The 13,999-nt window shown below is 53.5% G+C and overlaps 1 protein-coding gene across 1 annotated transcript; it reads left to right on the top strand.

Annotated features, from left to right (window-relative positions):
• Positions 1 to 10,097: 10,097 nt before the first annotated feature.
• On the top strand, positions 10,098 to 12,770 carry LOC128905603 (tubulin beta-2 chain). Its single transcript, XM_054191892.1, has 4 exons — positions 10,098 to 10,243; positions 10,755 to 10,863; positions 11,152 to 11,262; positions 11,477 to 12,770. The coding sequence occupies exons 1-4, from the start codon at positions 10,187 to 10,189 to the stop codon at positions 12,535 to 12,537; spliced, it is 1,338 nt and encodes a 445-aa protein (XP_054047867.1). The 5' UTR covers positions 10,098 to 10,186; the 3' UTR covers positions 12,538 to 12,770.
• The last annotated feature ends 1,229 nt before the right edge of the window (positions 12,771 to 13,999 follow it).

Here is a 13,999-nt window from a genome sequence, read left to right as displayed (position 1 = left end):
AGTCCTGCTTTCTAGGGCTCATCTGATATGCTGATGAGTCAGTTTGGGGAACCAAACTGGTCAGAAACTGATCCTGGGATGGGATATTTGTTTAGCTGTGGTAGAAAACTGCTCCTGAAACATCTAACCGTGGCCACAGCGCTCTCTTAACCGGAGGGCTCAAAACACTTTGTCAAGTGTGGATCAGCCTGACTTACAGTCCCAGAAAAGAGACAGGAAGAGAATCCAGGCTGGAACTTTGGGAAAGAGTTGGAGAAAATGAGGGAGTCAGACTGGTGAACTTGTATGAAAAAATCAGAGATTTGCAAGGGGACTGCACCAAGTCCATGCTGTGAATCTCACAATCCAAACCAATATCAACCCCCGCCTTTGCTCCCAAGCCCATGTCTGAAAAAGCACCCGTAAGCAAACAGAGACTGTAGATGTACAGGCAATTCCATATCTGCAATAGCTGCTAAGATGGTGTTAGATGCTGTAGTAACTCCTTGGTGCCAGTGTCCTCAGTGTATCTCTTGGTATCTGGCAGGTATTGCTCTGAGGAAATTCAGTTCCTGGTTTCTGAAAGGCTTAAGGTACCAGCTTTTTCCCTCAAGGAAAACCCTCTTCTTTTTTGTGAGGTTTGTAACCTCAGCTGTTGGGATTTCCCTGCCAGGGAGGAATGAGGCCTGGGATGCCTCAATGATCTTAAAAGTCTCTTCCAACCTAGGCGATTCACAGCGGTTGCCTGATGGGCAGCTTGTTGTGATCCACTGCACAGCGTGCTGGACTAGAAATGAGGGCTGTTTGTTAGCTTTTGTGCCCGACTGGCACGGTGACCTTGAGCTAATCACTTCTACTTTGCTTTATTTCACTCCTCTGCAGGCTGGAAGATTACAACAACCCTTGCCTATCTCCCTGCAGCTGAATGAAAGTCTGGGTAACACACAGCTCGTAAGGACCTTTGCGAGCCCATGCTAAGTTTCTGCTGTTATCAAATGAGACATTTTCCTTTTATTGTTGTATGAGTCATTGGAGGAATTTGTCTTGGATCTATGGGAGCATTTGAGACATGTGGGTTCATAGCTGCCGGACGGGAGGCACTAACACGGAGTGACTCATCGCTCCCTTCAGGGACAAAAAGAGGTTTATGCAGTCGACTGGAAATCATATTTTCTATGCAGATAGACTCCTTCACGGTGGAGAATCCTGAAGCAGCTTACAAACACTGACTCCAGTGCATAAAAGCCAGCAGCCATAGTGAGATCTGCAGGTGCAATGGGCTATTACACACCTGCGACCTGACAGGGAAGGGAACAGGTGTGAAAGCCTAATGGAAATGAGCTTTTGAAAGGCTTAGAAAGGAAGGAAAAAAAAATGAGATAGTGTTTAAAAGTGTTTTCACATATATTGCTCAAGTCAATGCCTAGATTCCACATGACACGCAACACACCTGACGGATCCTGCTGTGTTTCTGTCCGTGGATCACCTGGAGGGACGCAAGGCTGGGGTCTGTAACACACGCAGGGTACGGTGGGTCCTTGAACCAGGGGGGTGCCAGTCTGCTGCTGACTCGCGGGCTGGCTCTCTGCTCAGGTCACAGAGAGTTATGTCCTTAGCCATGGAAATCACCGTTTCAACACGCAGCCAGCCACGTAAAGGTTTGACAGAGATTCAAGTTGCTTTGGGAAAGATAGTTTGCTATTGCCATGGTTATGGGACTTGCTGCACTTCTGGTCTCTTCCCCACCCCTCTGGGTACTTTCCCTTTGCTGATGCCAGAATTTCCATGAATCTTCTTTTCCTCCTTCGACCAGGCTTTGGACTTAATAGTCGTTGTCACAGAGTTCCCTTAGCCTGCAGGTCGGACTGGACATGCCTGCAGACAGCTTCTCCCTTCCTCAAGCGTGCCAACAAGTCTGGTTCTCCAAACAGCCACTCTCTTTCATTACTTTCTAAAGTAATGCCACGGCCTTTGAATTTTTTTCCATTTGCAAGCAAAACTAGCTGGACAAAATCAGCTTTGATTATATTGCTTCCTCCTCCCTGGAGAAGGAGCAAAGCGAACAGGCCTGGCATTGTCCCTGAGCAGTCCTCGAGTGTTCGCTCAGAGGTGGCTTAGCTCAAGACAGTCTTTTCTCTTGGCTTTTCCTTCCTGCTCTGTTGAATGCAGTGGTTTAGCAGAAAGAGTAAATCTCCCAAACAGTAGCTCAGTACCTGTACGTTACTAGAGAGCAGCACAATAATGGCTGATCCGTTAAGGATATGGCTGTTCGGCCCAGGCTCTCCAACTTCATTGTACAGTTCTTGAACAGCATGATTTAGATCAGGGAGGTATTTGATTTCCTAGCAGAAGTATGTCAAGCAGCTACTGCTGCCGCCTAATCGGTGTATCTGAGGTTATTGGTGATTACACAGAATATAACTTTCACAAATATCACTTCAGTGATCTGCCTCCAGTCTCTGGAGTGTTGCCTATTTGCATGACAACAGAACTGACAGAAGAGTTAAACACTGTCAGAACATACTACCTTAGGAAATTGTTACCAGAGCTCCTTTACTGTATTTTCAAGGTTGTAGGATCCCAACAGGCTGAAGCTGTGTCTTCATAAAGTCCGTGTCCCGCTCTTGAACTGCAACTGAAAAATATCCTTCCCCGGTGCCTCTCAGAAAGCACAAGAAATCCAGAAAGCGTGAGAAATCACCTCCCTTTTCCGCTTGGTGCCAGGTGCTGTTGCTGTTTTTGTTACAGTGTCCTGGGATGGATGGTGGCCTTCCCCAGGATTGGAAGGCTTGTGTATGCATGAAGTCCCATAAAGGGACATTTGTTATGTGTTTCTCATGAGGGGAAAGCAAATCAGGTGAAAATTATCTCTAAATCCTGCAGAGAACCATAAGTGGGAAAATAGGAGGAGAGAGAAGGACAAAGGCATTCATGGCATTTGGGAGTGATACGTTTCTTTAATAGATTCAGGATCTGAGCCAGCCTCTCTAAAAATCAATTGAAAAAAACACCTGCTAGCTCCTGTAAGCTGAAGATAAAGCTTTTAATGATGAACTTTGCTTAGAACCTGTCCAAAATGCTGCACTTTAGGCTCCTGAGTTACTGCTGGATGCCTTGCTCACCTACCTGCATCCCCACCCATGCAAAGATGAGGCTTCAGCCTGCGTAACCCATGCAGCTCCTCCGGCATGGATTGACGCCCTCCCTTGTGCTCCCCTATAAGCTCTTGCAACTCACCCTGCTCCCTCCTGGTGACAATGTCAGTGCCGGCACAGCGGCCCTGTGTCACCACACCCCAGTTTTACCACCTTTTCCCCCATTGCTGCAACCCCAGCGGCAGGGACTCCTTAAAGTACAAGGGGAAGGGAGGGTTGGAAATAGTGTTTTCATCTCTGCTGCCAGTTCTAGCTTGGTGAGGATGCTTCCAGCTTTAATAAACCAGATGATCAAAGCCTTTGTGTAAATCCTGCCACAGGAGAGAGAGGTGATATCGCTGTACTGACAGCACACCACAGCCCTGTGCAGCTCCCCCAAATCCTGCTTTTTCTCGGCTGCAAGCGCTTGGCACCCAGATCATCTCCCTACAGCCCAACACAGGAGGGCAACTGATGCCGGGAAGAAAGAAATCTTTCCAAACAATCATTTTCTTTTTCAGTAAGCCAGAGATTTAATATACATACGAGTGATCTGGGGCCGTATTTTTTTTTCAGCCTTCAAAATTATATTTGTTTTCCTTCCAGTCTCCTGAAAGATGCATATTCGAGGCACCTGAGAGCAGCCAAAGCAGCTGCCTGATAAGATCTTTACAATTCATTTGCACAACCATGCCTTTTGCAAAGGAGAAAAAAAGAAAGTGTTAACGAGTTGACAAGCACACTCTTCCTTGCAGCGAGCAGCGCTGCCAGCCGCAATATTACTGCAGGGAGGAGAGCGCAGGGTGGTGGCAGAAGACCTTGGGAAAAAAATGCTTTGTTCAATCCGGTTATAAAGCCGCCTGCTTCCTTAACATCCCACATCCTAGCTGGCTGACCGAGGCAATGGACTCGGTAGAAACACGGCTCGGTAACGATGCAGGGCAGCGTGCTGCTATCGGGGTTTCAAGGGTGAGTCCTTGGGATGGAAAGAAAGAATGTTTAACCAAGAAGGATCAAAGCAAAAGAGGAGTGTTTGCCTGGCGTGTGGCTTCTGTATCGCTGCGGTTCCAGGTTCTGCCCTGGCGACCACAAACGAGGGTCCGACAGTGGTTTTACCCTCTGACACTGCCATTAGCAACCAGATCCTAAAATTATGCAAATTTGAATGATCCCAGTTCAGCCTGAACACAAGAGAAGGGAAAAAAAAAAACAACCCTGCCTAGGAAATAAAGGACCAAGACTGGATTGCAAGAATAACTCAGACGAGCAAGTGAATATTTTCTTTCATGCCTTGCTTTTTTTTTGCATTTACTGAATTTGTTCCACATGAATGTAGAAACAGCTGCATCAGCACCAGCACCGAGGCTGGAACCTTATTAATATTTATGCCTGGAGAGCAGAGCACACAGGAATCAAAATGCCTGCCTGTCATTGGTTAGGGGACCCCAGCATCCGTACAGCATCTTGCCATGTTTGGTGGCCAGGCAAGCAGATTTATTAGAGAGCGGATCAATTTCTCATCAGCGCTCTCCCCCGATCGCAGGAAAACTGCCCTTTTGCCTCTTACCTGCTCTTTGCTTCTCATCGTTCAATAATTTCCTAATTAGGGACACCATTTTTCATCTCTCTCTCGTGTTTCTGTGGTTTATATTCTCACCTATTAAATACAGTTGGAGACATAATTAGATGCTTGAACTATTATTATTTCCTTATACAAGGGCATACGCGTAAGCGTTACTATGAATGAGATGAAACAAGAAATAACTCTGTGACGGGTCCAGCATGCGCTGGGGGGACCGACTTCACCACACATGGTGGTGGCACATGAAAGGTGTCGCATCGTGCCGGTGTGACCCTCGGAGCCTCCTTTGCGACTTCTTACTGCTGTAATTTTGGCTGATGAGGTGCCGCAGTGAGAGTCCTCAAACCGGGGCCGGGGGGGGGTTTCCTTTCCTAGAGTGCCAAGCAGGGTTCTGGCCGACAGCCTTGCTCTGGCTTTTGTTTCGCGAGAGCAATCCTTAGCTTGGCGAATAATGAGTAAGTAGTGAGCAGGCAGGTGCTCACAGCAAAACTGAAACATATTTTTAACTATTTGGTAGAAACAGCGGCTTGTAGCAGTAGTAAAAGAGAAATAAAAAATAAAAATCCCGTGATCTGATTGAAGCCGGTTGCGGGGAGGATGCGCAGCAGCCCCAGATGGCTGCACCAGCAGCCCCCAGATTCACCCCATCCAAGGCCAGTGACACCCCACAATGGGCAGCAGCCCTGGGTTCCATTGAGCATCGCCCAGGTGAGCATGAGAGCTGCAGGTACAGCATGGCCACATCCCGGGACTCGACCCGCTGGGGCTTGTTGGGTGACTGGAGCCCACAAAGCAGCCGGGCTGGTGTGGGGCCACTGATGATGTTGTGGCCACCCCTCGCTGCCCAGTCCTGGGCCACCCTGGGCATGTCTCATGGTTGCCATCGATGCTGGGTACTGTGGCCCAAAGGCAGGTTGGCTTTGATGAGCTCTGGGGTTCCAGCATTGCAGGGAGGGGCAGAGGTAGGCTCTGGTGTTCTGGCCAGGCAGGCGGAGGAGGGCTGGCCTTTGCTGCTCGCACAAATGTGTGGACGTGCTGCAGTTTTCGGCCGCCTCCCTGTTTTCTTCCTTTAGGACCTCACAGCTTTCCCTGCTGGTGCTGATCTCCCCCTGTCCTTGAGCCACTGATGATCCTGCTCCTACAAGCCTATCTCTTGCCTGCAGTTGCACCTTTTCTTATCAGGCGTGGTGCTGCACTGCTGACTTTCCCATAGCGTAGCAATTTTCTAGAGAACCTGGGGAGAGGCTGTGCAGCTGGGCCATGCACCAGCGAGGACTTTTGTTGGGGGCAAAGCTACGGAGGGTCACTGCACAGAGCCATGGCTGCTACCAGCCCCATCTGCCTCCTGTCCTTTCCCACCTGCTGGCATAGGTTGGTCCAGCCACTAGTATAGGCTCCAAGCAACCTGTATGCAAAAAATCAAGAAGGTGCGCAGAAACGGGGACACCCCCCCCCCAAAAAAAAAAAATTTTGTTTGCATAGGTACAAAATATTCCCTCTCTGTGGACACCACCCTGAATTCCTCCCAAACGTACCCAGAGTCCTCCCAGCCTGCCCCTCCCTGGCCCTCCTCTGTGTTACAGTGATGCACACTGAGGAGCAAAATGTTGGTTTGCCCTAAATGAGGGCCTAATGAGTTGCCCTGGACGCAGGTCATCTACTGTCTAGCCTGGTCTATGGCGCAGGTCCTCAACTGACGAGAGTCCAAACTTCTTTATCATTTTTAATATACTACAGCATCCCACCCCTCAAGATAAGAAAAGCTTAGGTGCCACTCTCGGGGGTTTGGGCATGATTTCAAGGTCCTAAAGTCACTCACGTCCTTCTAAGAGGAGACACAGACAAGGATGTGACCCATGAAATGGGATGCTGAGCCATGGGGTAGGTGCATGTTTTCTGAAAGGAAGAACAAGTTTCTCTTTAAGAAAAACCTTCTAATGACCCACAAACCGTGCTGCAGTACATCACACAAATGCACGTATTGCCTATTATAAAGTAAAATGACAGAGTCCTCCCCTTGGGCTTTTGTTAGCTGGCTTTTGCAACCTTCTGCATCCTGCAAGGGAGTTGGGACTTCCATCAGTGATCACTTCAGTAGCTTAAGACGGAGGCTCCGAGGGTGATCACACCCGACCTCGTAGCTGGGAGGATGGGAACCATGAAAGCGGGGGGGAAAAGGATACATTGCATAGAACTGGGTTGATCCTCTGACCTTCATTAAACAAACTCTTGACTGAGGACCTGTTATTCCTCCTGTTGTGTGTCCAGTGAGGATGGCTGCGGAACAACCCCATGAGCCGGCATTTTCACCCGCCCCGCCGCAGTTTCTGCACTCCCATAGCCGCGCTGCTTTTACACCCTGGGAAATCAGCCGGGCGAGTGAAAATGTTGCAGGCTTTTTTTTTTTTGTTTTGTTCCTTTCTCTTTTTTGTGTAGCTCGTTTCTGCCGGGAGTTGGGGGGAGGAGGGGGGGCCGGTTGCCGGGGCGACTGGGGATGGAGGAATCCAGCCAGGGCCGGCCCCGGGGCTGGGGCAGGGGCTGCTGTGACAGACACATGGATGTGAGGCAAATACAGAGAGGGGAGAGAGAGGCAGGGGCGGCCAACAGCTGAACAGTTGGTTTCCCGGCAAGTGATTTGCAATAAGCTACGCTGAACCTTTGGGAAACCCTCTTGTTTCAAATGCTTACCTTGGAGTTCAGCCGGACCTTGTCTGAAGTCTCCTGAAGTGATCCCGATGGCGGCTGTTCGCATCTAAAGGGTCTTGTCCGCGGGCTGTGGAAAAGCTAGACCTGGATTTCCTCCCTCATCCCCCAGTAATGCAGCTGTTTATTTTAGAAATCAACATTTCGCGTTGGGTTTTTTTTCCTTCCAGTCTCAACAAGTTCTATACAGAAGACGTACTTGAACCTTCTTCCCCTCCCCCCCCGCCGCCCTTCAAAAACGTGAACTAATTTATGTTAAGATAAAGCAGTTAGGGTGGGTTTCTTTCCTCCGGTGTTAATAATCTGTTTTCCTTGAATTGGATTTTAAAATGGCTTCCTTTGAAGCTTCAAGCTGTTAGGAACGAGCTTAACGTAGGTATGGAGGATGTGTAAAATCAGCTACTCCCTTTAGCGCTGAAATGTCACTAATTCTTCTAGTAAATAACTAATAAGCAGTGTACGATCTGCAGAATACTTGGAAATCATAGTAGCGAGGACTCACGGTACCTGTATTTTGCACCAGCTCTGCTGTAACCGAGTTTTGCTGCGACAGTGCTTTCAGGAGCACACCCACCGCAGCCATGGGAAAGACTGGCATTACTTTGAATCGTTACCTGAAGCGGTCAGTGGTCCACTGGAGTTGCTAATCCGCAAGTTATTTTTAAACAAGTAATTATAGATGTGGATGTTGATTATGCAGTTAGCATGCCACAAAAAAAAAAAAAAAAAAAAAAAAGAAGTTTGCTTGGAATTAAAGCTACACTTTGTTTGTGAAGCGTAGTCAACCAAATAATTAAATTGCTCCTGGCTCAGACCAGTAAAAACAGATTTTACAGTGAGCACAAGTGAATAGATTTATTTTTCTCAAAATCACTATTGACGAGGCAAACCTGAGAGTGTATTTTCCAGCATCCTCCTTTGGAGCCGGGATGCTTTCTCCCCGTAAGGGAAACAAAAGAAAGGTGTGGATGCTTTGGCATACCAATCAGACGAAACCGGGTTGTTCTGCAGATCGCCTTGGAAGAATGTAAAATCCGAGCTCGAGTGCTCCACAGGCAGGGCTATCGATCTGCACAAACGAGGTTAGAAAGATTAGAGGGATCGGCACATGGATAGAACAAAGGAAAGAGTATATTGAAGAAATACGTGCTGGAAACGGTGATGAACTTTTATTTGTGCCTTTAGAATAGCCGCAGCCTTAAATTAGCGGGTCACTAAAACCGGATTTAGCGGGGTACCGCCCGGCGATGGCTGCGGGGACCCTGCCTGCCCTTGCCGGGGCTCTGGGCAGTCTCTGGGGGGAGCCGCCGCCTCCCACCGCCGCACACGCCGGCACAAAGCGGGGTGTGAAGCAGGCGGTACCGGCGATGAGCCGGCACGCCGCTCTGACCGCACCGAAGGACCCCGGGCGCGGCGCGAACGGCGCCGCCCTGCCGTGCTCTTCATCCCCCCGACCTCCTCCTCCTCCTCCGGCGGCGTGGGCATGTGCCCTGCCCGCCGGCTCTGCGGCCCGTGGTGATGCCCGCGCTGCCATACCGGGCTGCTCGAAAAGAAACCGGGGAAAGTATCTCCGAGGGGCACATGTTCAACCCTCCCTTGCAACCCTCCCCCCAGCTCCTTTCCAGCTCCTCGCCTTTCTTCATCCCTCACCACGTGTAAATCCGCAACGAAGCGACAAATTGCAGCCGGTTTGCAAGACGCGATTGCTGCAGAGCTCAGGGAAAATACACCCGCCAACCCCCCCACACCCCCTACCCCAAAGCCCCCGGGCCCCCTGCAGCAGCAGCAGCCGCCTTGTCTATTGTCTGGCTGAGGGTCGCTGGTGGCCGCAGCCGGACGGGGGACAGCGGGGAGCCGGTCGCTTTGCTCGAGAGCGGCTCCTAAATCCGACCTTTTTAGGGGGAGAAAGAGAAGCTGAGCTGGGCACCGGGGGAGCGGCGGGCAGGGATGGCTACCGGGCAGGGTGGGCGGAGGGGAGGTTGCACGGCACAGCCCGTGCTGGGGGGAGCCCGCCCGCGTCCTGCCGCGGGGAAAGATGAAGCGGGTCAGGGCGCGGGGCTCCCGACCGCGGGAGGGGCGGCAATCACCGGCGACGGTGATGCCGGGGGGTGCGCGGTGCCCCGCGGGGAGGGGAGTCTCCCGCCGGCGCCGTGTGAACGGAGGCTCCGGCGGGGGGCGGGGGCTGTGGCAGCCGCCTGTCTCCCCCCGCCCCCCCGCCCCGCGGCAACGCCCGCTGCTGCGGCAGGGAAAGCTGCTCGTCTCGGGGAACAAAAGGCTGCGGCGGCCGCGGGAGGGCGGAGGGACGGCGGCCGCCGACGGGGCCGGTTCACACATGGGCGGCCCTACAAAGCGCCGGGCCGGGCGGAGCCCTGGCTGGGGAAAGGGTCCCCCCTCCCCGAGCTGATCCCCTGCCCCGGCCGCCGCCCCACCACCGACGGACCCCGTGCCTTTGTCCCCGCTGTCAGCGGCGAACCGGGGCGGCGGCAGCACCGGTACCGGTGCGCGGCGGCCGCTCCCGAGAAGCCCCGCCCCCGGACCCGCCCCCCCCCGAGCCCCGCCCCGCCCCCCCCGCGGCGGGAGACAATGCCGCAGCCCCGCCCCGCCGCCGCCCGCCCATTGGCTGCGCGCCGTTCCCGCATCACGTCACCGGCGGGGCGGGGCGGCGGCGCCCGATTTAAGGGGCGTCGCGGGGCGCGGCCGCTGCGGCGGCGAGTGCGGGAGCAGGCGGCGAAGGCGGCGGCAGGAGCAGCACCGGGATCGGACACCGGCACCAGCGGACAGCGGCACCATGCGTGAGATCGTGCACATCCAGGCCGGGCAGTGCGGCAACCAGATCGGCGCCAAGGTACGGGGCCCGGCGCCGTGTCCGTCTGCCCGGGGCTGCGGGGCGGTGCCCCCTCTAGCCGGGGCTCTGTGCGTCCCGGGGGAAAGGGCTGCCGGGAGGACCCGCCTTCCCGCCGGGGAGCGCTGTCTGTGCGGGGGCGTCTCCCGGCTGTCGCCTCGTAGGGGGGACTCGGGGGGATTCCGCGGCGTGAGCGTGGTGCACCTCGGGTGGGTGGGCGGGGGGAGCAGCCCTGCCGTCCATCCGCACCCCGCGGGCTGCGGGGGTCCCGGCTGGGTGGAAGGAAGGGGCGCCGAGCCGGTGCCACACCCCTCACGGCGATGGGGGGGGCGTTGTGGGGGATGAGGGGCGCGGGAGCGGCCGCGCCTGGCGGGGTCCGCCTCCACGCGTGGCGAATCCTCGCTCGCCACGTCGCGGGGTTTTGGCCAGGGGGCGCGGGCGGGGCGGAGCGGTGCTGACCCCCTCACTACCCCCCCTTTCCTCGTATCCCCCCACCCCCTCCCGCTCCCTGCAGTTCTGGGAGGTCATCAGCGATGAGCACGGCATCGACCCCACGGGCAGCTACCACGGGGACAGCGACCTGCAGCTGGAGAGGATCAACGTCTACTACAATGAAGCCACCGGTAACGCCCCTCTGTAATGAGCTTCCCGGCGCGGTGCCGCTGGGGGGGCTGGCAGGGTGTGCCCAGTGCATCCTGCCTGTGGGGCTGTGCCCAGCCCTGCCCGCAGTGCGTGATATCACGGCACAGCTTTAACAGCTGCTTTGTATTCCCATCCCTAGCTACCTCCCTCCAAATTCCCTCGCTCTCTGCATCCCGGGCAGCAAAAGGCAGGGAGGTGGAAGGGAGCACAGCAGAGGTCCTCTGATGCTGCCTGCGGGGCTGTAATGCTGTCGCTGGTTCCTCCCGCAGGTAACAAGTATGTCCCCCGTGCCATCCTGGTGGACCTGGAGCCTGGCACGATGGACTCTGTGCGCTCTGGCCCCTTTGGACAGATCTTCCGGCCCGACAACTTTGTCTTTGGTGAGTGAGTGTGGGGTGGAGGAGTCCTAAAGCCAGAGCTCTGTGCACAGAAAAGGCTCCGAGCGAGTGTGCGAGTGAGCTGGGGGACCCGAATCCCAACAGCACAGTGGGGGTGGAAGTGAGGGGGGAACCCCATGGGGCAGGAGAAGTGGGGTCATCTCTGTTCCTCCCTGGGGCACTAACGCGGCACCCTGCTTCTGGTCCAATCCTCTAGGTCAGAGTGGGGCTGGCAACAACTGGGCTAAGGGCCACTACACGGAAGGTGCGGAGCTGGTGGACTCTGTCCTGGATGTGGTGAGGAAGGAGTCGGAGAGCTGCGACTGCCTCCAGGGCTTCCAGTTGACCCACTCGTTGGGTGGTGGCACGGGCTCTGGGATGGGCACCCTCCTCATCAGCAAGATCCGGGAGGAGTACCCCGACCGCATCATGAACACCTTCAGCGTCATGCCCTCCCCCAAGGTGTCGGACACGGTGGTGGAGCCCTACAATGCCACCCTCTCTGTGCACCAGCTGGTGGAGAACACGGATGAGACCTACTGCATTGACAACGAGGCCCTGTATGACATTTGCTTCCGCACCCTGAAGCTGACCACTCCCACATACGGGGACCTCAACCACCTGGTGTCGGCCACCATGAGCGGCGTGACCACCTGCCTTCGCTTCCCTGGCCAGCTGAACGCCGACCTGCGCAAGCTGGCGGTCAACATGGTGCCTTTCCCCCGGCTGCACTTCTTCATGCCAGGCTTTGCCCCTCTCACCAGCCGCGGCAGCCAGCAGTACCGAGCCCTGACGGTGCCCGAGCTGACCCAGCAGATGTTCGACTCCAAGAACATGATGGCGGCCTGCGACCCCCGCCACGGTCGCTACCTGACAGTGGCCGCCATCTTCCGGGGCCGCATGTCCATGAAGGAGGTGGACGAGCAGATGCTCAACGTGCAGAACAAGAACAGCAGCTACTTTGTGGAGTGGATCCCCAACAATGTGAAGACGGCCGTCTGCGACATCCCCCCACGTGGCCTCAAGATGTCCGCCACCTTCATTGGCAACAGCACGGCTATTCAGGAGCTCTTCAAGAGGATCTCGGAGCAGTTCACGGCCATGTTCCGGCGCAAGGCCTTCTTGCACTGGTACACTGGCGAGGGCATGGATGAAATGGAGTTCACGGAGGCTGAGAGCAACATGAACGACCTGGTCTCTGAATACCAGCAATACCAGGATGCCACTGCTGATGAGCAGGGGGAATTCGAAGAGGAAGGAGAGGAGGATGAGGCGTAAAATTGAAATGGGTAGGAGTTAAGTATAGTCTGAGCAGGCAAGTGTTCATTGAGAGGAGGAATCTGTGCAGTTGTGCTGAAGCATGCATTTTTTAATTTGGTGCTCTCCGCTGTTGCTTCTGTCAGCAGTTTTGTATCCTTGACTGTCCAATGTAACAGTAGTTGCAAAAATACTTCAGAGTCTTCTGTCGAAATGGTTAACTTCTCAAACATAAAGGCTTTTTGTGTCCTAAACTGTCTCCTCTGCCTTATTTCTCTCTATACTAAGAAAGTAATTCTTGTGTAGCTTTCTGTAGCTTCACTTCTCAGTTTAATCCTTAATCTCATTCAAAAGTTAAACTCAATAAAACAAGATTTCTCTGGGTCATGAATTTGACAGCATGAGTAAACAGCAGTTGCTCAGCTTAAGATGGTAGTTAATTTATGGAAACTGGGGGTTTAGCGTTAGACACTCCTGTGCCTAACAGCTAATCTATTGCTGGGGAGAAAGCTGCCTTAACTAATAGAAACAAGACACTGCCGTTGAGTGTCCTGCAACTCCTATTTATGGACATACATGGTAGTGAGGTCAGGGAGAAGGTATTGAATGCCACATTACAAGCTGTCAAAACTGATTTGACAGGATAGCTGCAGGATTCCCCACTGCCATTCAGCAGCTCTTATTTAACTTGTTCCATGGCTTAGACTACACGCATGTGGTAGCTGCCTGTAATTTGACTTGGTCCTGAGCTGTCCTGCCCCCTCCAACCCTCCTCTCTAAAGCGGAAGGTCAATGCAGAGAAGCACGGCTCTGTACTAGCAGACGAGTTGAACTTGATTAAGAACCTGAACTTTCTCTTCGGATTTAAAATTCTTGAGTGTTTCCCAGAAATAGCCACTTAGCTGCCTTAACTCTTAAGGGGATTGACTCTTCAAGGCAATCGATTCCCCTTAGGAGATAAGAGGTGACAGGCAGATTTCTAGATAACATGGCTCAAAGGGCTGTCCAGAGCATACATAAAATCTTGGAGTAGTCAGGTAGGTACCCTGACAATAGCTGTCTCCTCCCACATCCAAGTTCTGCGTTTACAGGACTATTGTTATTTGCTCTTGGTCCCTGCAGCAGGCAATGGAGCTCTACCCAGGCAGGCGAGAGCAGGGCAGCAGCACCCTGTTGTGCATCTTGGCAAAGGTAAGTGTTGCTCCCTTACAGATGAGGGAGGGGGGGGATTTGTTTAGCTGTATACTGAAAGGATGCAAGAATCCTGAGTGAGCCTACAATGCAGTTGTCAGTAGTTATGAGGCCTATGAGACTTTTACTCCTACGAAAAAAAGTAAAATCCCCCACAGAGTATAGCAGCTACCCAGTATATAAGCTTAGCCCTTAGTTCACCCAAACACCACTTCAGGGGAGCGCTCCTGTACTAAAAGAAGTGTTGCTTTGAGACCTGCCACAATTGCTGTGGTCCTTACTGCTCTGAAAG

This window comes from Rissa tridactyla, chromosome 2 (assembly GCF_028500815.1).
Source record: "Rissa tridactyla isolate bRisTri1 chromosome 2, bRisTri1.patW.cur.20221130, whole genome shotgun sequence".
Classification (NCBI taxonomy): Eukaryota; Metazoa; Chordata; class Aves; order Charadriiformes; family Laridae; genus Rissa; species Rissa tridactyla.
The sequence above is the reverse complement of the archived record's forward strand: the minus strand, read 5'-3'. Positions and strand labels throughout refer to the sequence as shown.

Bases quoted from the DNA above. Each gene is read 5' to 3' on its own strand.
- LOC128905603 (XM_054191892.1), top strand. From the start codon at position 10,187: ATGCGTGAGATCGTGCACATCCAGGCCGGGCAGTGCGGCAACCAGATC. The intron at 10,864-11,151 runs GTAACGCCCCTC...TTCCTCCCGCAG, and splicing joins CTACTACAATGAAGCCACCG to GTAACAAGTATGTCCCCCGT. The intron at 11,263-11,476 runs GTGAGTGAGTGT...CCAATCCTCTAG, and splicing joins GCCCGACAACTTTGTCTTTG to GTCAGAGTGGGGCTGGCAAC.